The sequence below is a fragment of the Protopterus annectens genome, chromosome 3.part0, assembly GCF_019279795.1.
Source record: "Protopterus annectens isolate FY-2018-M chromosome 3.part0, PAN1.0, whole genome shotgun sequence".
NCBI lineage: Eukaryota > Metazoa > Chordata > Ceratodontiformes > Protopteridae > Protopterus > Protopterus annectens.
In genome coordinates, this window is record NC_056731.1 from 1,750,765,223 (window position 1) to 1,750,787,387 (window position 22,165).

General features: G+C 38.9%; 1 protein-coding gene across 2 annotated transcripts in view; it reads left to right on the forward strand.

Moving 5' to 3' along the window:
* Positions 1-21,955, forward strand: part of ZNF704 (zinc finger protein 704) — a 1,522,633-nt gene extending 1,500,678 nt beyond the window's left edge. For both annotated transcript variants that reach the window (XM_044065777.1, XM_044065776.1), the window contains exons 9-10: positions 1-98; positions 21,355-21,955. In XM_044065777.1, coding sequence (XP_043921712.1) covers positions 1-98; positions 21,355-21,466 — 210 coding nt within the window. In that variant the 3' untranslated portion in view covers positions 21,467-21,955. The remainder of the gene's footprint in view (positions 99-21,354) is intronic.
* Positions 21,956-22,165: the final 210 nt, after the last annotated feature.

Here is a 22,165-nt window from a genome sequence, read left to right on the forward strand (position 1 = left end):
GTTTCACCAACACACAGTCGTCCTCCAGGCCTAACAGACCAACGACAACAGGCGTATACAGTCTTGCCATCACCTCCCAGAGCCATGATTGGATTAAGGTACGAGCATTGCTTGCTATCCATAGTCAAGTTGCTGAGTTATTTTGTCACTAAATTTTTAAATCCTGTGTGTTAGAGAAGCTGAGTCGGCTAAATCTTTCAACTGACAGAAAACAGTGGATGGTTTGTATTTCCTATCTGAGCTGGTTAAACAGTTTGGAATCTGAATCTGTGTAACACTTAACATAGGTTCATAGGTAGGTATCTGCCCGAGGGCATTTATAGGCCTAGCCAGAGTGTGTCAGCTTTCGCTGCCCCATTGATTAATTAACTGATCCTCTGTCAAGCAGCGCCAATGAAGTGATCCCAGGGGTGTATTTTCTGTTACCCATCCACTCGTCAAGGTTTCTCTTGAAGAGTGTTAGTGAGGGGCTCTGCCTGATACTGCATGAAATAATGGATTTTGGCATGGATTAGAAAGAAGTTATTTAATGAGGAGGTAACCAAAAGCAGAGAATCGTTAAGCATGTTTGAAGATGGCACTTACAGTGACTCAGCTCATCCCATGTCATTCTAGTTTTCAGTCTGAGTGAATTTTTAAACACAGTAACACCTGCATTTAAATGGGCTGTCTTTGTTAAATTGAATTGATGAATAATTGACAGATAATATAAATATTTTTTTAAAAGCACCAATACAGGATTTTCCTGAAACAGCACTTTAAGATGAAAGAAAAAAAAAAAGTAACAAGAAAAACACCAAGTCAGAGCTCATTCCCTTGCAATTTGCCAATATAGCAACAAATAAGGCATTTTGAATTCTTAGGATTCAAACCCCAATCATACAACTGTCCATATCAACTCAGCTTACTGACATTTGTTCCATCTTACAAATTAAACACCTTTCCTACTGAATTTCTTACATGTATCCATATACCCTCAGGCACAGGTTATTAATACTGCCTATTACTAAAAGAGAACAGATGCTTACACCATGTATATTTATTTTTGTTTTATTTTATTTAACATTTGTTAACCAGGAAAGTCCAACTTGGAACGAAGCCAATTTTCAGCGGAGGCCTGGGGAGAAACGCTCCAGATGCATGTCTTTGTAATAATGCATAACTTTTTGTAATTGACACTGATCCTTCATCCTCTGGCCAGGTGTTACTTCCTTTTACCAGTGATGATATATGTTGCTCTTCAGCATGTATCAGCACCTTTGAAATATCTGGATTTAATTGGAAATGTCTGCAAGCACCTTCTCCACTTCTTTCACATAGCATAGCTGTAATAAGTGTTTCAGTTATTGTATCAAATATTTTGTTTATTGCCTCAAAAGTTTTGTGCATAATCAACCAATACCATTACAGTTGTTTGGCAGCCCTGAGTTCCGGCCATAGTCTTTATGATAGAGTTTGCATTGTTTTTTTGAACACTTCTTTTTCATCTCACCTCCCAAAAACATGCTGGATGATTTATTATACTAAATTGTCCAAATATGTTGTGTTTACCTTGCTTTTGTGGCCTGGATCATGGCTGAAAGTGTACATTACAAATATTTAAAAGGTGTCTTGAAAGGCTGCCCAACTTCCATTTGTCAGTATCATTCCTGGGAAATTCTAGGTAGTTTGTTTTTCCAAGATGCTTTTGGACTTTATTTTAGAAGGAGGTTAAGTGCTTCCTTTTGATGGAATATCAGGAACCTGTGGGTTTGATCTCCATACCATTTACTTGGATTCATATTCTGCAATGTACTCCACAGGCACCATGATGGGAAAAGGGGGTGCTGCATTCTTGAGCTGTCATTTAATAAAGTAATAAAACAAGGTATCATTTGCCCCATTTAGTAGTACCAGGTACATATAAAATGTGTCCTTTCATTTGTTAATTAAGAGTTGTGGATTTAATCCAGCATCCTGACACATTTTCCATAGCCTGTTTAAATGCTTCTTCAGGTACAACTCCACCCCAACACACATGCACATGCACACACACATATACAAAATGGCCATAAGCTCAATGAGAGCTAGACATTGAATACAAATGGAGTAAGTAAGTAAGTAAATGAATAAAGGTCCAACCCCTCCCCCAAAAACACAAAATTACAAAAGGCCCATAAGCTCAGTGAGGTCTAGACAATGAATAAAAAAGAGTAAATAAATAATTTACCTCATGTCATATCAAAGGAAGTCTGTTGTGGCAGAGCAATGTGGTAACTTTTACTGTTTCAAGCAAGGCAGAGAGTGTTTATATTCTTCACTGTTATGGCTGAGAAACGTCTGTAATGGAACAACTCTCTTGATGTTGAACTGCAGCCCTTATCTTAAACTTCATTAGTTGGTGTATCTAACTTTCATGTTCCAACTGTATCATGTGCGTTCATTTACAGTAGTAAATGAATATCATAATGTTTCACATTGTCTTCTTTCATGGTGATCATGGCCTCTGTCCCATCAAGTAACCTATATGCAGAGTTCACTGGATGCACAGTTGTTATACCTCTCAACCTGGAAACATCAAAAATCTGGACAAGGCCCATGAAAAATAGGTACAAAGCTGTATGCTGATTAACATCTAATTTGCGTACATAATTACATAACCCCACCCACTCCAATGGAATTGTGGGATACCAACTTTCAAATGCAAACTGAAGAACAGACGACCAAAATATGACACCAGAGCCCCCCCTGCAGCCATTCCAATGTCCCATTACCTGGCTATTTTGCCCCATTTACCATAAACACACTAATGTGTGCATACTTCTTTACTTCTACAATGATTATTTGGATTTTATTTTTACATTTTACAGCACAACAATGCACAAACACCAATAGACATCTGCTAAACAAAGCAGTACTGTCTCACAATGAAAATAGATTTGGCATTAAACCTTCTCTGCCCTTGAAACTCACATTCATTGAAACAGTATTGAAACCCACACCACATCCAAAGAAAATGCATTTGGCCAGCGGTGGATAAAGATTACCTTAGGGCTGTTTTCAAATCATTGGCCCATTGCACACAAGACAAGAAACATACATGTGTTATTTTATTTGATACACCTTCCTGACTTTATTAAATTATATTCCTTGTATAATACAGCACACTTGTTAGACAGAGCACATTTTAAATGTATTGTTTGAACATTTTTCCAGTAGGCTGTACTGTAGGCAACTAAACAAAATGCATGAACCAATAATGACAAAACTGCCCAATTTAGAACATTTCCATCAAAAAAGTCTACTTCCACACCCACACTAGGCATCTTGCACAGCTTCTCGCACTTATTTTCAGTTTTAGTTTTCTTTTTTGGGGGGGGGGCAAAAGGTCAAAAAACAGGGACACATTTTAAACATTGCTTGTATAATTTTGGAAAGTTGCTAGAATAAAATGTTGTGTTACCACCATGCATTTCACTGGCAAGTCTTGAACCCAGGACCCTATGCACTACAGTCAGAGCAACATACCACTATGCCAAATCAGCAGTTTCCTGAAAAATAGGAAGACTGAAACTTAATGGCTATCATTTAGTGAATTCAGTTCTCACTTCTCACCATAGCTGTCAACCTCTTGGCACAAAAACCTGGACAAAGCCAATAATGGGGGAATACAAATTCAGTTATCATTTCTCACCATAGCTCTCAATGTCTTAGCACAAAAAAACCTGGACAAAGCCAATAATGGGGGAATACAAATTCAGTTCTCACTTCTTATCATAGCTCTCAACTCGTAGCACAAAAAACCTGGACAAAGCTCACAAGTGGTGATGGCTAGGGACTTTAGACTCGTTTTACCTGTACCCAAGGTACAGGGTTTGAGTCTGAGTACCTCTAGCCACCAGGTGTATTAAATGGGGGCATTTACACACACACACACACACACACACACTTTTCCCAGTGATTATTTTACTACAGTCTCTAAGCCTATGCACTAGGCAGCTGTACTTATAGACTTCTACTTGGTCGCTTTCTTAATAGCAAAACTAAGTATTTCACCAAATGTAAGAAATGCACCTTTTTTAGTTAACCCAACTACAATACTTGACTAGTACTGGTTAGATTTACATTGCAGTGACAATGTGTCAAACTATAAACATGTTAGCACAGTTATGCAGCAAGAAAGAATTAAATTAAAATATGCAATGCTTCTTGTTAATTACTCTACTTGTAATACAGTCATCAATGCGTTATTAGTACTTTTCTCCTTTACGGTTCCGTAGACAAAGTGCTTATTGTATCAGACAGGCAGTGCACACTTTCCCACCACCTGGAATATTGTCAGTAATCCCCTTGTTAAGGAATTCAAATGACGCTAAGCAAAGAGCAGCAGCAATTAAAAAATAAAATAAGCACAGCGTTAAAGGTTGCAAGTCTACGGTTTGCCCTGAGGTACCAAATCCATTGTTTACGCTTACTTAATATATCATCCAGATAAATTCCCTTATTGAAGCTGCCATTTACTGAATTTCAAGTTCCATTGTTTTCTCCACGTTAAACGTAACTTTAACATGGGATGCTTACATTCCTGAAACACCTTAAAGGTTCTTACTGTCTTCCTTGTGTACACAACACTGGCCCCCAGGACTGCATCACCAGTTAGTTCCACCTGCAGCATGGCACTGATAAACAAAACTCGCAGTTCCAGAAATCTGGCGGAAAGGGAAACCACAAAAAAACTAACAAGAAACAGCAAACTAACAAGGAAGACTGCCGGTGATTGAACCTGTAAAACTTGCATCCTCCTTTTTATTTGGTTAGTTAGTTAACCTGCATAAAATGTCCTGTCTACTTCCCATCACCACTGGAATGTTTACGCACAAAGACAGACACACACACACACACACACACACACACACACACACACACACACACACACACACACACACACACCATTCCTTACTTGGAAGTTACTCACACACACACACACACACACACACACACACACACACACACACACACACACACACACACACACACACCATTCCTTACTTGCAAGTTGCTCAGTCTTCCTGTCTGGCCTGATTCCTTGTTCCCGCTGCCGTTCTGAACATAAATAATCCATAAGAGTGCTGCCCAGCCCCAGAGATTGATTCCTTGCTGCTGTGCTGAAAATAATCCATAAGAGTGCTGCCCAGACTGATTCCTTACTTGCTGTTCTGAACATAAATAAAATAGTGCTGTGGCTGCTGATAATCCCCATTAGAAGAGTGTCGTCCATTCCTACTCGCATTTGAGCAGCCAGCCGGAAATGTACATGATGTGAGCTCATTCAGCTCAATTCCAACTGGCTGGTAGCCCTGATGGAGCTGACGTCATTATGCACATGATGATGATAGCTCAAACAGTGCGGAAATTCAAAACATTGCAAAAACAAAAGAAAAAGTTAGAAATGAAGGGGTGCCACTCGGGAATCATGGCACCCCTTCATTTGGACTCCAAAACTCAGTAAAAACTGAGTAATTTGGTATGGTTGGGAGATACGACAGTTGTAAGATGTTAAATGTGTGATTTCCCAGCACAGTATGAAAACTCTTGAACTGTAAAACCATATCAAGCAAGGAGGATGGGTGGAACCTGAAGTATAGATGAAATTACTGTTAAAAGATGACTACCCTCATGATCCCACCAGCTGATGTTATTGAAAAGAGGAACCATGAAAATTATGTCAAAATTTGCAATCTTTCTGAGAAGACAAAAAATTTAGCATACTTCTTTGGTTTCAGTAGTAGACACTATTGATACGTACAATGAGTTTCATAAAGTTGTGTTGCATAATCTTAGCTTGAAGATATTTTATGTATCACATAACTTGGACCCCCTATGTAGTATATGTATACTTTGTTGCAGCATTTAGGTGCAAGTGGCTTTTTTGAGAATTTGTTACAGTTTACTAGATCACTGTGACTTATATTCTGCAATCTGGTGGTGCAGTGTAGTGTGTTTTTTTCACTTTTCCCCACTGTAGTATGACCATGGAACTGGTATGTATAAGTTAGGAGGGTGTTGGGGCCAAGTTCCCCATGTAGAAGGTACAGAAGAGCTTGCCTTAAAAAAAAAAAAAAAAACAAACAAAAAAAAAACTATTTTATATGGTTTTGGAGCTACGTTTCGTGATGGTAAACGGGTGAAAAGCGACTCATTCTTGGATGTCTTAATAGAACACAACCCCCCCCCCCCATATTCCAGTTCTTTGGTTCCCCATTTTTTTAATTACTATTTCTCATTCATTTCGGTGGGACATGAAATTTAAGCTTGCCAAATTGAATATTACTTTAAGCAATTTCTGTAGAATCTTATGATTGGAATGTCTCATGTTTTTTTTTAATTGTGAAGTAATTTTAAACATACCTTTAATATGTCAAGCAATGTGCATCATTTTAGTAGTGTATTGACGGTTATGCATATGTTAGGATCGCTTAATTTTATAATTATGGCTTTAGTTTAATTTTCTTTAGCTTAGCTTTGAAGGAGTGTTGCTGGTAATGCCATATTCCTATTGGCTACCTCAGTTTTTATTTTATTTTTTTTTTCAGTGTGTATTTATTTATTTTTTTTAATTAAGATTAGGTTTGTTATAAGGGTATTGGTTTATGTGAGAGCAGTTGTGTTGGGGAGTTAGGCATAATTTTCAACACATGTATGTATTCTTTTAACTAAGGTTCACTTAACCACACCTGAGACAGGGGTTTAAAATTAAAAATATAAATGCTTGGGTACTTTGATGTTGTCCATAGGATGTGAATAAGTTTTTTGATCATACATCTTGACAGTCAAGAATTTCTAAGAATATCCAGATTTTTGCCTTGCATTTATGTCCTGATCCTTTGTAATTTGTAATTTTTCTGGAAGATTATTGAAGATTGAAGTTTTATGACAATAATTTGAGATTCAGACTTCACACCCTTCAGAAAGTGCAAGCTAATGAAAAACTTACTTAACCCGCGGTGGTGGTGCTACGGTAGTGTTGTCGCCTCACAGTAAGACGCTGTCCGGTTTGATTCTCAGCTAGCGCGTCTACTGCGTGGAGACATGCGTGAATGGGCGTGCCTTCGTTGAAGGTTGTGCATCAGGGCTGGTAACTCGGCACGTAAAAATCAACTACCAATCATTGGCGGACCAGAGTTCCGCTGTGGCGACCCCTAACCGGGAAAAAAATGAAAGACACAAACAAATAAAAGCAATACTTAAAAACTGTCCCCAATTTTGTCCACCATTGTTTTTGGCTTTGTCCAGAATTCATGCATTAAGAAGTTGAGTGGTATGGCTTTGATAATGCTCTTAGGATGTACATAAATAAATCTGTGAACATTTTGTGGAAGATGCATGGATTAATGTAAGGGCAATATATGACATGCCATTAGACTATAGATCTGTGCAGAAACACAGATTACATGGATGCCATGCTGCTTTGTCTTTGTATCAGGATGAAGGATTATCTCCCTTTGAATCTACAGTGGGGAATCTAGACACTTATCTGTCTGGCAAATTTCTAGAGTGTGTTAATAATATCTCAATCCATATTAGCCAGGGACTTGATTGCAACACTCCAGAAAAAAAGTTTCAAAAACCCCTGTGTATAGCTTCATTTATTCCCATGTTGGTTCACAACTGTAAAACTTATTTATTGGAATTCTTCTTCCCTCCCCTCTTTATGTCCCCCAAGTATTCTTGTAATAACCTTTAGGAGAAGGGATTCCAGGCATATGCTATGTTTTGTGCAAAATTCTTATAAGAATGGTAATTAGTTTTTCTATGATTTAATTTATTTCATTATATTAAACATTTCTTTGTAAACAACGGTTGCCTTCCAGTCATGGTTTTCAGTGAACTTGAAGAGCTTACAGATTATACATATTAATTAGTTCTATGACAGTTAAGTGTAGTAGTCAGTTCTGAGAACTTCTTTTTGTTTTTATATTCATTTCCTGCTTCTTTTGAATCACTGAAATGACATATTTTGTCTGTTATGTGAGTTACAGTGTAATAGGAAAGTGAATACAACATATGGAACCCTTGCAACATACAGAACTTTCTTTAGAATACTTGCAGGAAACAACAAAGAAGATTCTCCCCAATGGGAGCAAAATGATCTAAGGGAATACCTTCTTGATTTAATAGAGATGGTTGAAAATTTAAGATAGATGAAAGAAATAGATAACAGAAAGTAAATTAAAACCCAAAATATTAAAAGATGTTAAAACAGGTGAACAGAGTAACCAGGACTGTTAAGAGAAATGTATGTGATATAACATATGTAAATAGGATACATTACTGTGCAGCAAAACTAATAGATAAAGTGTTACCACACAAAATGGAGCTCAACAAAGTAAAGGAAGGGCGCAAGTAGAACGTCACCATGGAAGCATCAAACAGAGAAAACTATAAAGCAAATAAGACAAGAAGTTGTCACTGTTAGATGAATATAGAAAAGGAAACATCAAAATACTTAGAAAGATAGATGTGATAAAGGCAATGCACTGTATCATAACAGACCAGGGTTTATCAGTCACTGTTTCCCATAATAAATTAAACACATCAGCACAAGCAGAGACACTTAGAAGATATGCAGATAAATATATAGGAAAAGTACAAAGCAAGCAGTTTACTAATGACTTAAAAGGTTTTATGCAGAGTTGGAAAACAAAGCGAAAATAAGAAAAATGTCACCCAAAAAAAAAGAAGAGGAGAGTACATTTTGGAGAAGTATTTATGAAGACTCTGTTGAGCATAACAAAGATGCTGAATGGATAAAATAATTAAAAGAGTGAGGAGTTCTGAGATAGGTGATATGAAATGGGATGAAGTAACAGCTAGAGCAACTGAGACAAAATTAAGAAAAGCTCCTAAATGGAAGACCTGGGTCCATCTGTAGTACCTAATTGCTAGTTAAAGACGTTAACATCTTTACAGAAAGATTTAGCTATGAGCAAGCATTACTTATGCGTGCATCCCGAACTGAGACCAACCTAGTTAACAACAGGAAAAACAATATTCCTCCTTAAGAATGAACCTGCAAACCATACTAAGAATTACAAGCCAATAACAAATTATATACTGGAATTGATCAGTGGCAGTAGAACAAAACAGTAATAAAAGACAGTCAGCTGAAGCAAAGGATCATTTATTACTCAAAATGCACATAAAAAGGGGAAGGATCTCAGTAAGCGTGGATATATTACAAAAAAAGCATTTTACAGCATTGCACATTCATGGATAAAGGAATACTTGCAGATGTACACTCTACTTTGATCAACTACCTTACAGTCACCTTGAAAGAGTGGCAACCCATTTTGCAGTTGAGCCATAAGAAAGGGAAACTTATTATCCCGGGGATAAAAAAAAAAATTAGTGGAAGATATTCTAAAGTGATTTTTTTGTCCGCTGGTGTTTTATCTTGTCTTTAACCTACTATGCTGTTTAATTTCAGATTGGGCTATGGTTACAGTTTGGCTCCTAGAAACCATCCTTGTTTAAAGACTTCTCAGCCACTTCTTGTGGATGACTTAAAATCGTATAGTTCATCAGATGAGGAGTTGAAAGCACAAATACAAATTGTTTAAACTTTTTCTGATGATATAAGTATGACATTTGGTCTTGATTTGCAAAAGCAACATTTAAAAAAGGAAAGCTGAAGCACCAAGAAATATCAACCAGGGACAGAAATGTGATATAAAGGGACTTGAGTAGCTTTGTAATTTAGTACTAGGCTAAATGCCTTTGTGTACCATTTTAAGCCTAGCCAATAACCCCATGTGAGAATCAAACCCTGCACCTTGTGTCTATAAGGTAAACAATTTAACCAGTATGCCAATGCCAACTCCTCTGGGAGTGTATAAATATATAGGAATGCATGAAGGTGTGTCAGAAAACTTGAAAAAATGAGAATAAAGCTCAGTAAGGAATATTTCAGAAGACTACAGCAAATACTGAAAACTGCTTTGATATCTAGCATTAACGTTCAATATATCCCATGCGCAAAAATGGGAAAAGGGGTTGTGGATGGATGGATATAAATAAATGTGCTCTTCCTGTTCTAATTTCCTATTCTAACTTACAGATTTGGAGTGACTGATTAGCCCCAAAAAGTATTGGATCAACTGAATACAAAAACAAGAAAAATGCTTCAAGTTTATCAAATGATATATAAAAATCAATGTATACCAAGGTTATATACACCTCACTCTGAAGGAGGTGTCTACATGTTTTGTGTCTGTGTCTTTCAGCTTTTCCCGGTTTGGGGTCGCCACAGTGGAACTCCGGTCCGCTAATGATTGGCAGTAGATTTTTTACGTGCCAGATCTGTAATTGTGGGACATATCTGCTAACCTGATCAGATCAAAGGATAGTAACAATTTTAAAATATGAGGCAAAGAAAATAATATATTTGCTTAATTTACCAGAAACTTTATAGAATAAAGCAGGAATGGAAATCAAACCCGAAGCAGACAAAAATCAGACAGCAACTGAATGTGCCAAAAACAAAGGAAAGAATATAAAGAAAAGGATCAGATGAGAAAAAAAAACAAACTGGAAAATTCATAAATATAGAGACAAGTATAGAGATCTCCTGGAACAACTTCATTTTTACCAAGATTTAACACAAGAATGGTTAGGGAGAGGAAAATTTTTATTTTTTTATTTTGTTTTACATTTGTTGATCGGGATAGTCCGACTGGATGCATGTCCATTTTCAGCGGAGGCCCGGGGAGAAAAGCTCCAAGGGTAAGCAGATACAGCATTACATAATACCAGCATTACATATTACAAACAGACTATTTACAGAGATTACATAAGTAAGCAAGTTAAACAGGTTCCACAGGTTACAGTTAATCCTGAGCACAAAACAGGATTAAATTAAATTACACAGTAAACTGGTTAACAGATTTTTACACATTCTAGAGAGAGTTAGCCAGGCTTGATACATTGACATAGCCAGTTAAGTGACAAATGTTGTTTGAGTCTAGTTTTAAATTGACCTAAGGTGGAAAGTAAGGTAATATCAGCTGGAAGAGAGTTCCAGGATCTACTTACAGAGTTTGCAAAGAGAGAATCACCGGCTGTGTTATTAATTTTGCTAGTCTGAAAATAGAAACCAAAAGATGAAAGGCTGATAATGGTGGCCCAGGATAGTGGACTACATACATATTAGTTTATAAAATCCATTGAAAATTTTGGAGAAACTGACAAATGCAAGTTCTGTAAAACAGAACTAGAAGGAGTTGCATATCTTGCTGCTGGGTGTGATACACTGATGGCAGAGGACCAGTATACTGAAAGACACAATATTGCAATAAAACCACTGTATTGGAGATTGTTCAAACAATACAATGTAGATGTGTACAAGAAGCGTTGGAAATGTAAACCACAAAGCATTATAAAGAATGATGACGTGTATGTAACATGGAATTTCCCATGACCAATAGTTCAAAAAAATAGATGTGAGAAAACTAGACAGTATTCCATGAAAAAAAGACAAAAGTAGCATTAATCATTGAAATTGCTACACCTAGCGATTACAGGATCTTGCGTCCATAGAGAGACAAAGTCATAAAATATCAGGATTTGCAAGCAGAAATGAGAACAATGTGGAAGAAAGATACACAGACAGGTCATGTTGTAGTAGAAACAGCAGGTCTAATAAAAAAGGAATTTATAGTTGTACTTAGATGTACGACCAGTACATGTAACCCCATATGAATTACAGAAAGATGCAATTCTGGCCACATTATCGGTGCTGAGAAGAGTACTCTTGGCTAACAGCAAACACTGAAACAGTACTAATTTCATGAACTGTAATCATACCCTGACTTAGGAAAGAGGTCCATTCCTGTTATGGTTTTACAAACCCAAAACACTTGGAGAAATGGGCAAAACTCCAAATTGCTTAGCTTGTCCTGTATGTGGAACATGATTTGCAGTACTGTCTAGCAGCAAAGTCGAGTGCTAAAAGCGAATATATTTTAGATCCATTCAACACCTAATATATTTTTTTATTTAATTTGATTGGTATGCTGTGATCTGAGTGACAGCAATTGTAGTGCTAGGAAACTCATCTGCCTGCTTACTTCATCCTAAGTTTAACTGTGTGGGTCGATATTGCACTGACTTTTTGAAATTTTCATTAGACTAAAACATAGTTTAGTTACATAAGCAAAAAAATGGTATATCCTGTCCTTCTGGAGCTCCTGCATTTTGTTTATCTTATTATGTGCTGTACCCAGACTCCTGTTAGCCATCACAGACAGCTTTGCGGAACCTGCTGTCTGCAGATCTCATATAGGACATTAAACATTAATGTAAGTACCACAACGCAAGCAAGAATTATCTCCAATTTGCTGTGTGATGCTGACCATTTGTTTCTTTCTTGGAGGTGACTCTTCTCCCACATTTTATCCATTATTCATGGTCATAGACATGAAAAGATGGGTGAAAAGTTGCTGTTTGCTTCAGGTCCAGGTGATACAGGCTAGCAGGAATACCATCTCTTTTTAGTATGTCTTGGTTGCAGAAACAAACCATACATGTTTCATTTTCTGTCAATTATCAGTTTATGTAAAGAAACATATTCAGTAGTTCAGTGTCTAGGATTCCTTGCCTTGTTAGTATTGAGTTACCCTAAGCTGGTTGGATTTGAGTGATTGTAGTGTCTGGGTCAGCTATGAGTTGTTGATTCTTGCTCAGAAATTTCTATGTTTTCTAAAGACAGTCAGGGTTGTTCAGTTACTTGCCTCTATAGTCCATCATTTGGGACATACCTTGGCCTTGGTATTCCAACTGGGGGTGGTAGACTGTGATTTGTTGGTGGGTTGATCACTCTGTAGTCTGTTTTGCTTGAGAGCATCCTCCCAGCTAATCCCACTGAGACTGAACTTGTGGACTACATAGGTCTAAGTAAAATTGCACCTGATATTCTGTCTTCACTGCCACACCATTCCTGCCAGAGTTAACCTCTGTCAATTCAAACCCATTAGTCGTTGCCTATAACTGCTCTTTGCAGCTCTGGAATGGTTTTCCCCAGATCATGTATGCCTGCTTTTCTTGAGGGAATATGAGTCTCTTCTGTCCTGCCTGACTTTCTGTCTCAGGCAGGTTGGGTGATGGTTGGAACATCAATTAATACCAAGTAATGGTACTCTGGCCTTGAACCAAATGACGTGTACTAAGTCATTGAGAGTATTATCATTTTAATTGTTACCATTTGAGGTCACCAGAAAAAAAAAATTCTTTGAGTGTATCTCAACATTGGATAGCCAACATCCACTGCTAGGTGGTTTATTGGCTGCACAGCCCACCTTCTCTCTCTCCCTCTCCATCCCTGGGGCATTATCTTCAATTAATGAGTTAGCCACTTGGATCTTGGTTGATAAAGTTGCCTCCATTTAGTCAGATGTTCTCATTACCTAGAACATTCTTGAACATTTTTGTAGTCTTGATTTGGAGTTGATTGTGAGTATCATGAGTTGTGATCGAAGCACTTTTATCTGGTGATTGGGGTGTTAAATTCTAGAATGCATTTCGTATCATGCAGTCGAAACCCGTTGTTGTCTGCATAAAGGTATGGAGTCAAGTTATTTATTAAATCATGGACTCCTTTGTCAGGTTAGGGTGTTTTGTTTTGGTCTTTTCTTAAGGAGGACGTAGTAATTCTGCTTCTTGAGAAAAGTTCTGTGGGTCACAAGTTTTTCCTAACTATTGTCCTGCTTGTGTCCTGCTTTATATTGCAAAGCTTTTTGACAGGGATGTTTAATTATTTATTAGTTTATCTCATTATTGCAACCTTGGTAATCACTGCCTAGTGCAGGTGAGAGTGGACTTTGGCACATGTCATCCTCCCACAGGCAGACATCACTTTATTTCCCTTAAAACCCTAACCTGCTTGTATGCCACAATAAGTCATCAATGACTGGGAGTTCAATGGTAGTAGCATGAGGACATCACTTGCTTTTGCAGATGAGGTGTTCCATAAGGCAGCCCTTCCCTCCCTTGTGATCTGATGTCACCTGTATGGCCTCCAGTCTCCACTAGGGATGCATTAGTAGAAGAACTACCCTGAAGACATGTTCCTCAATGCACCCCCGAGTGGCTCTTTTTTCTTGCTATCCTGCCTTTCGTTCTCCAATGCCTGGGTTATAGTGAAGGTTCCATTCTTCTTCACTGCTTATTCAAAAAATGTTTTACAAATGGTGTGAATCTCATTTAAGGTTTCTCAGTCTTCTAGATTTTCAGTATGTATTTCAGACTTGTCATAGCATTGAGACTACTTTCAACAGGGTGATCCTTAATATTCCTTTTGTAAAAGATCAACATTGTCATTCATTTTTTGTCCTCATTGATTTCTGTCTTTGGCATTTGATGTGGTGAATCATTGCATCCTGATGGAATTACTTCATTCTTACTGTGATTTCACTGCTGAGATCATTGAATTTTTGCTTCCCACCCTTCTAGATTGCCTCACATGATGGTAATAGATGTTAATTCCTCCTGTTCCTACTTCCTGGATTACAGGATCCAACAGGACTTCCTATTTTCTTAATACAATCTTGATTGAAGTGGCAAAACATAGTACAGGTTCAAGGAAATTCAAAAGCAATCCAATAACTATAGATAACGTAAGACTACTGGTATACAAAAACACAGCTGAGAAAACAACTAATTACATGGCACAGTGTAAGCACTAACATACAAGTTTGCAATAATATGTAACCTACAGTTGTGCCACTGCATCCATATAAACACCAAAAGAAATCTCTAGGTCTTCTGTAGTCCAGTTGTTACTCATTATGATTAGCCTAACAAAATATTGCAAAAGCTGTACTGTACGATGCACCCTCACCAGATTTAGCAGCTCTGCTAAAGTTGTTCTCATAACATTAGTGATGGCTTTTTACATTTAGAATGTAGCATTTCCAGAACTTGCATATTACAGCCAAAAGTGCCAAAAATACCAGCATGAGCCAAGCTAATTAATCTTCTAAGTATGTGCAGTGATCTGGAATCTGCCCTTATATCCAACCCCCCTGTCCTACAGTGATGAGAGCTAAGCCATTACCCTGATTGCTGCTTCCCTCAGACTTGCCCAAGAGGAGTTGAGCAACAGACATTCCTACATCATATGCCTACAGTCTGACCTAGAATCAGTGAGATGTCCTTCATTAGCCCTTTATTTCAACTTTGACTGGCAGGATTTGTTTCTATGTGTATTAACTTAAAGAAAGTGAAGACTTGGAGCAGTGTGGCACTAAGCCCCCACTAGAATACTAACATGTGGTCCCACTGTTTGGCAGCAAAATACTTACCCCTGTCCTTAGCCGTATTTACTCAATGCCTGGAAACAAGTGCATTTTTTTTAGTTATGTGGTCCTAATAGATGCTTTCCAGTGGGTATAAATCCCTCCTTTGCAAGAATTTAAAACTGATTATAAAGTCTTTCACTGAAACATCTGTGACAGGTTGTTCAGCAGGCCCAATGAAATGAATATTGACCTCACCTGGTGATAGTACCATCTGTTCCCCTGACAGTGAAGAATTCTTCTCTTGATATATTTCCAAAGATCAAATTAATCTACCCTGTATCTTGTGGAGATCCACCCAAAATAACACATAAAGTGCCTTTGCTTAGTTTCCAGTGTAGTGCTTTCTTTACAGTATGGCACACCGCGAGAGTTAACGAGAGCAGTAGTAGTCAGTAAATAACTACACTTATTATTATGAAATATGAAGAGCGATTTCAGAATTACAAATACATCAGTTACCAAAAATTTACCTGCAGTTTTTGTATTGTTTAAAGTACATTATTTTGTTGCTAGAAGTATGAAAGTACAGTTGTGTACACTTACCATAAATGTAGATGTTCGAGTGTATTCACTGTTGCAGTCCTCACATATGGGTTATCCGGTGCCCGGTAGCCCTCAGTAAGCCCGAATACCAGAGTCCTTGGTATATGATGTCGGCTTCCGCCGGTTGTAAAACTGATGTCAGTACGTCAGGTATAAAGGGAGGCAGCTGACTCCATTTCCTCAGTTTTTCTTGCCTTAACTGTCAGGAGCCCCCAGAAGAAGGCTAACCCAGGAATGTTAGCACACTGGACACATGTCATACAAAAAGTAAAAATCTATAGTCTGTGCCTTAGGAAAAAAGGGGAATGGAGGGTGGGAAACCAGAACTGCAACAGTGAATACACTCGAACATCTACATTTATGGTAAGTGTACACAACTGTACTATGTTCTTCATGTTTCACTGTTGCAGTCCTCACATATGGGTTGATTCCCAACGCCCAGTAAGAAGACAAAGGGGGATTAAGAATTTCAGATTAAGGATTGGTAAGGAGGCCCAGCAAAACTGCAGAGGCAAAACCAGCCCTGGATTTAGAAAACAAAGGTAGATTGTAATGCTTTGTGAAAGTATGGCCAGAAGACCAAGTAGCTGCTTCTAAAATGTCCTTAGTAGGCACACCTCTCAGAAAGGCTGCAGAGGTAGAGGCTGCTCTTGTAGAATGGGTTCTAATACCCTGAGGGGGAACCTTCCCATGCTACAGGTAACAAAAGTGAATACAATGAGCAATCCATTTGGAGATGGTTTGTTTTGAAATAGCTTTACCATGAGCCCCAGGAGCAAAACTAACCAATAACCGATCAGATTTTCGAAAGGATTTAGTCCTGTCTAAGTAAAATCTCAGCTGTCTATGCACATCAAGAGAGTGCAGAATCCTTTCCCCTTTATTTTGAGGATTGTTGAAAAATGTAGGTAGGTGAATAGACTGGTTAAGGGTTAAATTGGAAACCTCCTTAGGCATAAAGGAGGGACTGGTTCTCAGAGAAACCCGATCTGAGTGAGAAATAATGAAAGGTTCTACTGCCATTAAGGCGTGCAGCTCAGATACCCTTCTAGCTGAAGTAATAGCTAAAAGGAAAGCAGTCTTCCAGGATAGAAACTTCAAATCTACAGAGGCAGCTGGTTCAAAGGGAGGCAGAGTAAGTTTTCCCTGGACAAAATTAAGATCCCAAGCCGGAGTAGGAGCTCTTCTGGGAGGTCTAAGATTACTAGCTCCCCTCAGGAGCTGCTTCATCAAGGGGTGAGAAAAAATGTATTGCTCAAAAGAACAGTGAGCCGAAATTGCTGAGGTGTGAATTTTGATTGAAGAAAAAGAAAGTCCACCATTAAGCAATCCTGCTAGGTAGTCAAGAAGGAGTGAAAGAGAAGGATGAGACGGGTCTTCTCCTTTAGCTAGCATCCAAGAGCAAAATCTCTTCCATTTATTTGCATAGGATTTTCTTGTGCTAGGCATCCTGGCCTCATGAAGAACTTCAACCACCTGTTGGGAAAGATTTAAAGTATTAGATAGGCAGTTAAATGCAGAGTTTGAAGATGAGGATGCAGGAATTTTCCCCCTCCCTGAACCAACAGATCTGGTACCATTGAAGTTTTCTCATATGCGGCCTTGCATATGGGATCATCAAAATACATGAAGCCATGAACCTCAGTGCTTGCAGGAATTGCCTTGCAGAGAGCTGGGTCATGCCAAGTTCATGAAGTAAGCAAAAAGATCTTGCTTCTGTTGAGGGAGGAATACCATCTGGGTGGCTGTATTCAGACTCGCTCCCAGGAAAACAATCTCCCTTGAAGGAACCAACTTTGACTTCTTTTCGTTGAAAGTGTAACCCAAAGAGGTGAGAATGTTCTTCACGAAATCCAAATCCTTTTCTAATTGTTCTGGGGAGTTTGCTTGAATGAGACAGTCATCCAGGTAAGGATAAATTTGAATGTTTCTCTGCCTGCAAAAAGCAATGGCTGGAGCCAGGCACCTCGTAAAATCTATGGGAACAGTAGATAAGCCAAAGGGCAATGCAGAGAATTGAAAGTGTTGCTCCCCCAGCCCTGAAGCGAAGGAACTGCCTGCAACTTTCCCTTATTGGGATGTGCAGATAAGCCTCCTTGAGATCCAAAGTTACCAGCCATGAATCCTTGCCCAGCATTGGTAGTAATTGTTAAAGAGTGAGCATCTTGAATTTGTGAATTACCAGAAAAGTGTTTAGAATGGACAGATCCAGAATAGGGCACCAGGTGCCCCCTTTCTTGGGTACCAGAAAAAGCCTTGAATAAAAACATAGGCCTGTCTGATTTGCAGGAACTGGTTCTATAGCCCCCATAGTCAGTAGAGAAGAAATTTGAGTTTCTACCTCTACCCCGAGAGTTCTGGGTATGTCTGGGTATCCTTGTAAAACAGGGAAGGTGTGAAAGTAAAACTTGTAACCTTGGTGTACTATATTGAGAACCCATTTGTCGTCTGTGATGGTAGACCATATCTCTGCGAACCTGGCTAACCTTCCCCCCAAAGGAAACCCAGGGTCTGCAGAGGTAGTCACAAGAAGGCCGGAGTCATTGAGAATGTTTGCTTTGGGAAGCTGGCTTAGAACTCCCCTATTTAGCAGAAGAAGAATGCCATTGTTTAGCCCTTTGTGGGGCAGAAGCCTGCCCGCTGGAAGATCTGAAACCCCTAGGCCTAGAGCGACCCTGTTTGCCAGGATCAGGGAAAGACCAATTCTTGGAAGGATAATGTCTACTAAACCGAGGAGGCTGAACCTGAAGGAAATCTTTTACAGCTTGCATAGATGTTGCCTTATCCTCCAACTTCTTTAGTACCTCCTCAGCCTTATTACCAGAAAGATAGTCCTTGTGCAAAGGAACATCCAGCAATTTAGATTTAACTGGTTCAGAAAGAGGCTGCTCCCTGAGCCAAGTATGCTATCTAATTACAGAACCAGTGGCTGCTGCTCAGCAGGAAGCCTCCAAAGTGTCAAAACCACAATGAAGTCAATCTTATTAACTAAAGTGGCAGAATTCAGTACGTCTTATTTTTGTTCTCTGTCATGGAAGGAATATCTCCAAGTTTAGCCTTAACAGCCTCCAACGTATGCTGCTAATACTTAAGCATGTGAAAAAAACAATTTACGGATCTAATGGAAAGAGTTGCAGAGGTACAGACTTTTTTACCCCACCTGTCCAAGGCCCTAGATTCCTTATCAGAAGGCCCAGGGTTTTTAGCAATAGTAGCCTTAACACCCTTGGGGCCTTGAGAAATAATTTCTGGATCAGCAGAAGAGTTTTTAAAAAGGAATTGATGAGATTCAGGAACCTTGTCATACCTATCTGGTTTTCTAGGGGCAGGAGGGACAAAAGTAGAACATCATCCACAACTTCCAAAACTGGAGGTATAGCCAGAGGCTTTTGCTGTGGCAAATCTAAAAATTCCCGGATTATTTTCTTAGACTGTGGAAAATCTTGACATTCCCATTTAAAATGCTCCCTAAGAGTATTCAAAGTATCCCCAAAGGAAAACTCTTCTGGAGGGGAGGCAGAAGGGATAGAGTCCTCAGCATCAGAATCCTTAAAGCCAGAAAAAAGTTGAGAATTTCCTTCTTCACCAGCAGAAACACTGGATATTTCAGAATCTGAGACAGACAAATCATCAGGAGATAATTCCCTAGCCCTCTTTGAAGGGGGGGGGGGGGGTGAGAGCCCTTAATCAGGGGAAAGAAGATAATCAGCTATCTTTACCAACTGGGACTGAGGTACAGGAGGGTAGGCCAAAGCCTGTTTGTGAGTAGGTTTGCAGCTGGAAGTTTACTAGCAATCTGGAGGGACTTGGGAGGCGTAGCAACTGCAGAAATCTGAATTAAGGTAGTCGGTCCGGTTCTGGTCTCATGACGAAAAGAAGAGGCGTCAGAAGCCAGTGCCTGCAAAGCAGCTGTGGACCCATTTGAGGCGGCGACAGGTGGAGAGGCTGATGATGAAATAGCAGCCTGTGGCATGGAGGACTCCATAAAGGTCTCGGCAGAGGCTTGTGGCTGAAAATCTGTGGACTGTAAGAGCTGCGAAAGCGCCTCACTGAATACCACTGTGCTGATGACCAATTTCACCGGTGCGTTGTCAGTAGATTTAAACCTAGGCCTGCTGCGGTCCTTGTCTTTGCATCTACTAGGAATATCCAATGTCAGGAGACCAGAAGACGCCATACCGACGAACTTAGGCTAGACTCTGAAATGTTTATACAAAATCTTAGTTCTAAGGCGTATGGTACGCGGGTTAAAGGAAGCACAGAGATCGCAGTTAGGGACGTCGTGCTCAAGGCCCAAACAAGTTATACAATAGGAATGGAAATAATGATGCGGAATCTGTTTTCCACAGGCAAGACAGTTATTAACTTTATCTGACATCAGTTAAAGCAAGAAAAGAGGATCCCCAATGGGGTACTTATCTGAAGGCATCTTCAGCTTGGTAGTCGAAAGCAGAACGAAAGTAAATGGCCGACCTGCACTAGTGCGAATTGCATCTGCTTCGGGCTCCGTGGCAAGAAAGACTGAGGAAATGGCGTCGGCTGCCTCCCTTTATACCGAACGTACTGACATCAGTTTTACAACCGGCGGCAGCCAACGTCATATACCAAGGACTCTGGTATTTGGGCCAACTGAGGGCTACCGGGAACTGGATAACCCATATGTGAGGACTGCAACAGTAAAACACGAAGAACATCCACCAGTTATTGAGGAAATACAAACAGCTTACATTTTCATGTTAAAGAGCATTGATTTTGAATAGTTTACAGTTCTTCTTTCCGTCAGTGATTAAGGAATTTGCTCATGCTGGAGAAGTGTTTTCAGGCAATGAGATTACATTCTGGGACTTGATCATTATGTAATGAAGACTGCATTATATTGCTTTCAGGGATATTTGCTGCATTGTAGCTGACAGAAACAGAAAGGTGAAAAAAAAAATTTAATGTTGATGGTTTTTGCTTTTTAAAAGTCAGCAAAGGATCAAATGAAATCCTGATCTGACATTAACAGCAGTTCCAATTCATAATAAAAACTGTAAAAATGTATTACCAAATGGAAGCTAATTTCGGTACTCTATATTTTACCTCTGTTTAGTGCATTTAGACATACACTACTGTCTGTTTATGCAGTGGCCCAAAATAGATTGTTTCCCAACCCTGGGTATCTATTTTTGTGCCCAATATTTACCATAAGTTGAATAAGTGGTTATTGATAATAAATACACTGACTGAATACAGTAACATTGACTAAACTAATGAACAATATCCTAAATGCATTGTTTTTTATTAGCATCTATCCATAATTGAATGCATTGTTTTCATAACATCACTAGTACAACTTCCAGGTGAAGTTTAGGGTAGAGAAGAGAGGCTTCATGCCTTTAGGATCTATATATGCATGTACTATATAACGAGCGAATGTGCAGAGGATTTGTAACTTTAGTGAAACCTGTCTTTTTAAATGTTCTGTGTTATTTGATAGGAAACCACGTAGTGAAGGGAAGAAATGTCGGAAGGTTTATGGAATGGAAAACCGTGACATGTGGTGTACTGCGTGTCGTTGGAAGAAAGCTTGCCAAAGGTTTATTGACTAAAGACTGGAAACCTGCTAGGGATGGAGCTATCTGCAAATGGGCCTATTGCAGCTATGCCACACAGGCTCTCCTTTTTTGACTTCTTTTTGAAGTTCTTTTTAAAGAAGCAGCTTTGTACTTCAACAGGGAGCACTTATATCCAAAGAGAAGCACTTATGTATGGAACTTGTAAGAAAACATCTTCAGACAGAGCAATTTACTGCTCATGTATTTGTTTCAGTTTCTTGTACCAATCTTTTATACGGATCACCTGTGGTTTACTTTTTTTTTGCCAGATGTTTTTTATCCGTACCAAAAGGTAATTGAAAAATGAACTGCTGTGAAACAGAAAGAATCCTTTTTACCATTTTTTATTCAATACTGTTAAATACTTTTAGTGCAGCACGTCATACAGCATATATATATCATAAGCTAAGACTGTTTTCTACACTTCCAAGTGGAAAATTGTTGAAATTGCATTGTTTGAGTAAAGTGCTGTTTTTAAAAGAATATGCTTCAGTTTGTTTGTCACACAGTGTATCAGGCACATCTGCTGAACTTTACGAAAAAATGTAAATTACGCACGTCATCTTCTTGGAGGAACCTGTGTTTTATACTGCTGAAAAAGCAAATAACTTGTACCTAGCTATTTTCAGAGCTGCCATTACTGGAGCTGCTATGGACTTACAAAATTTATGTTGCCAGTCATGTGCATAGTGA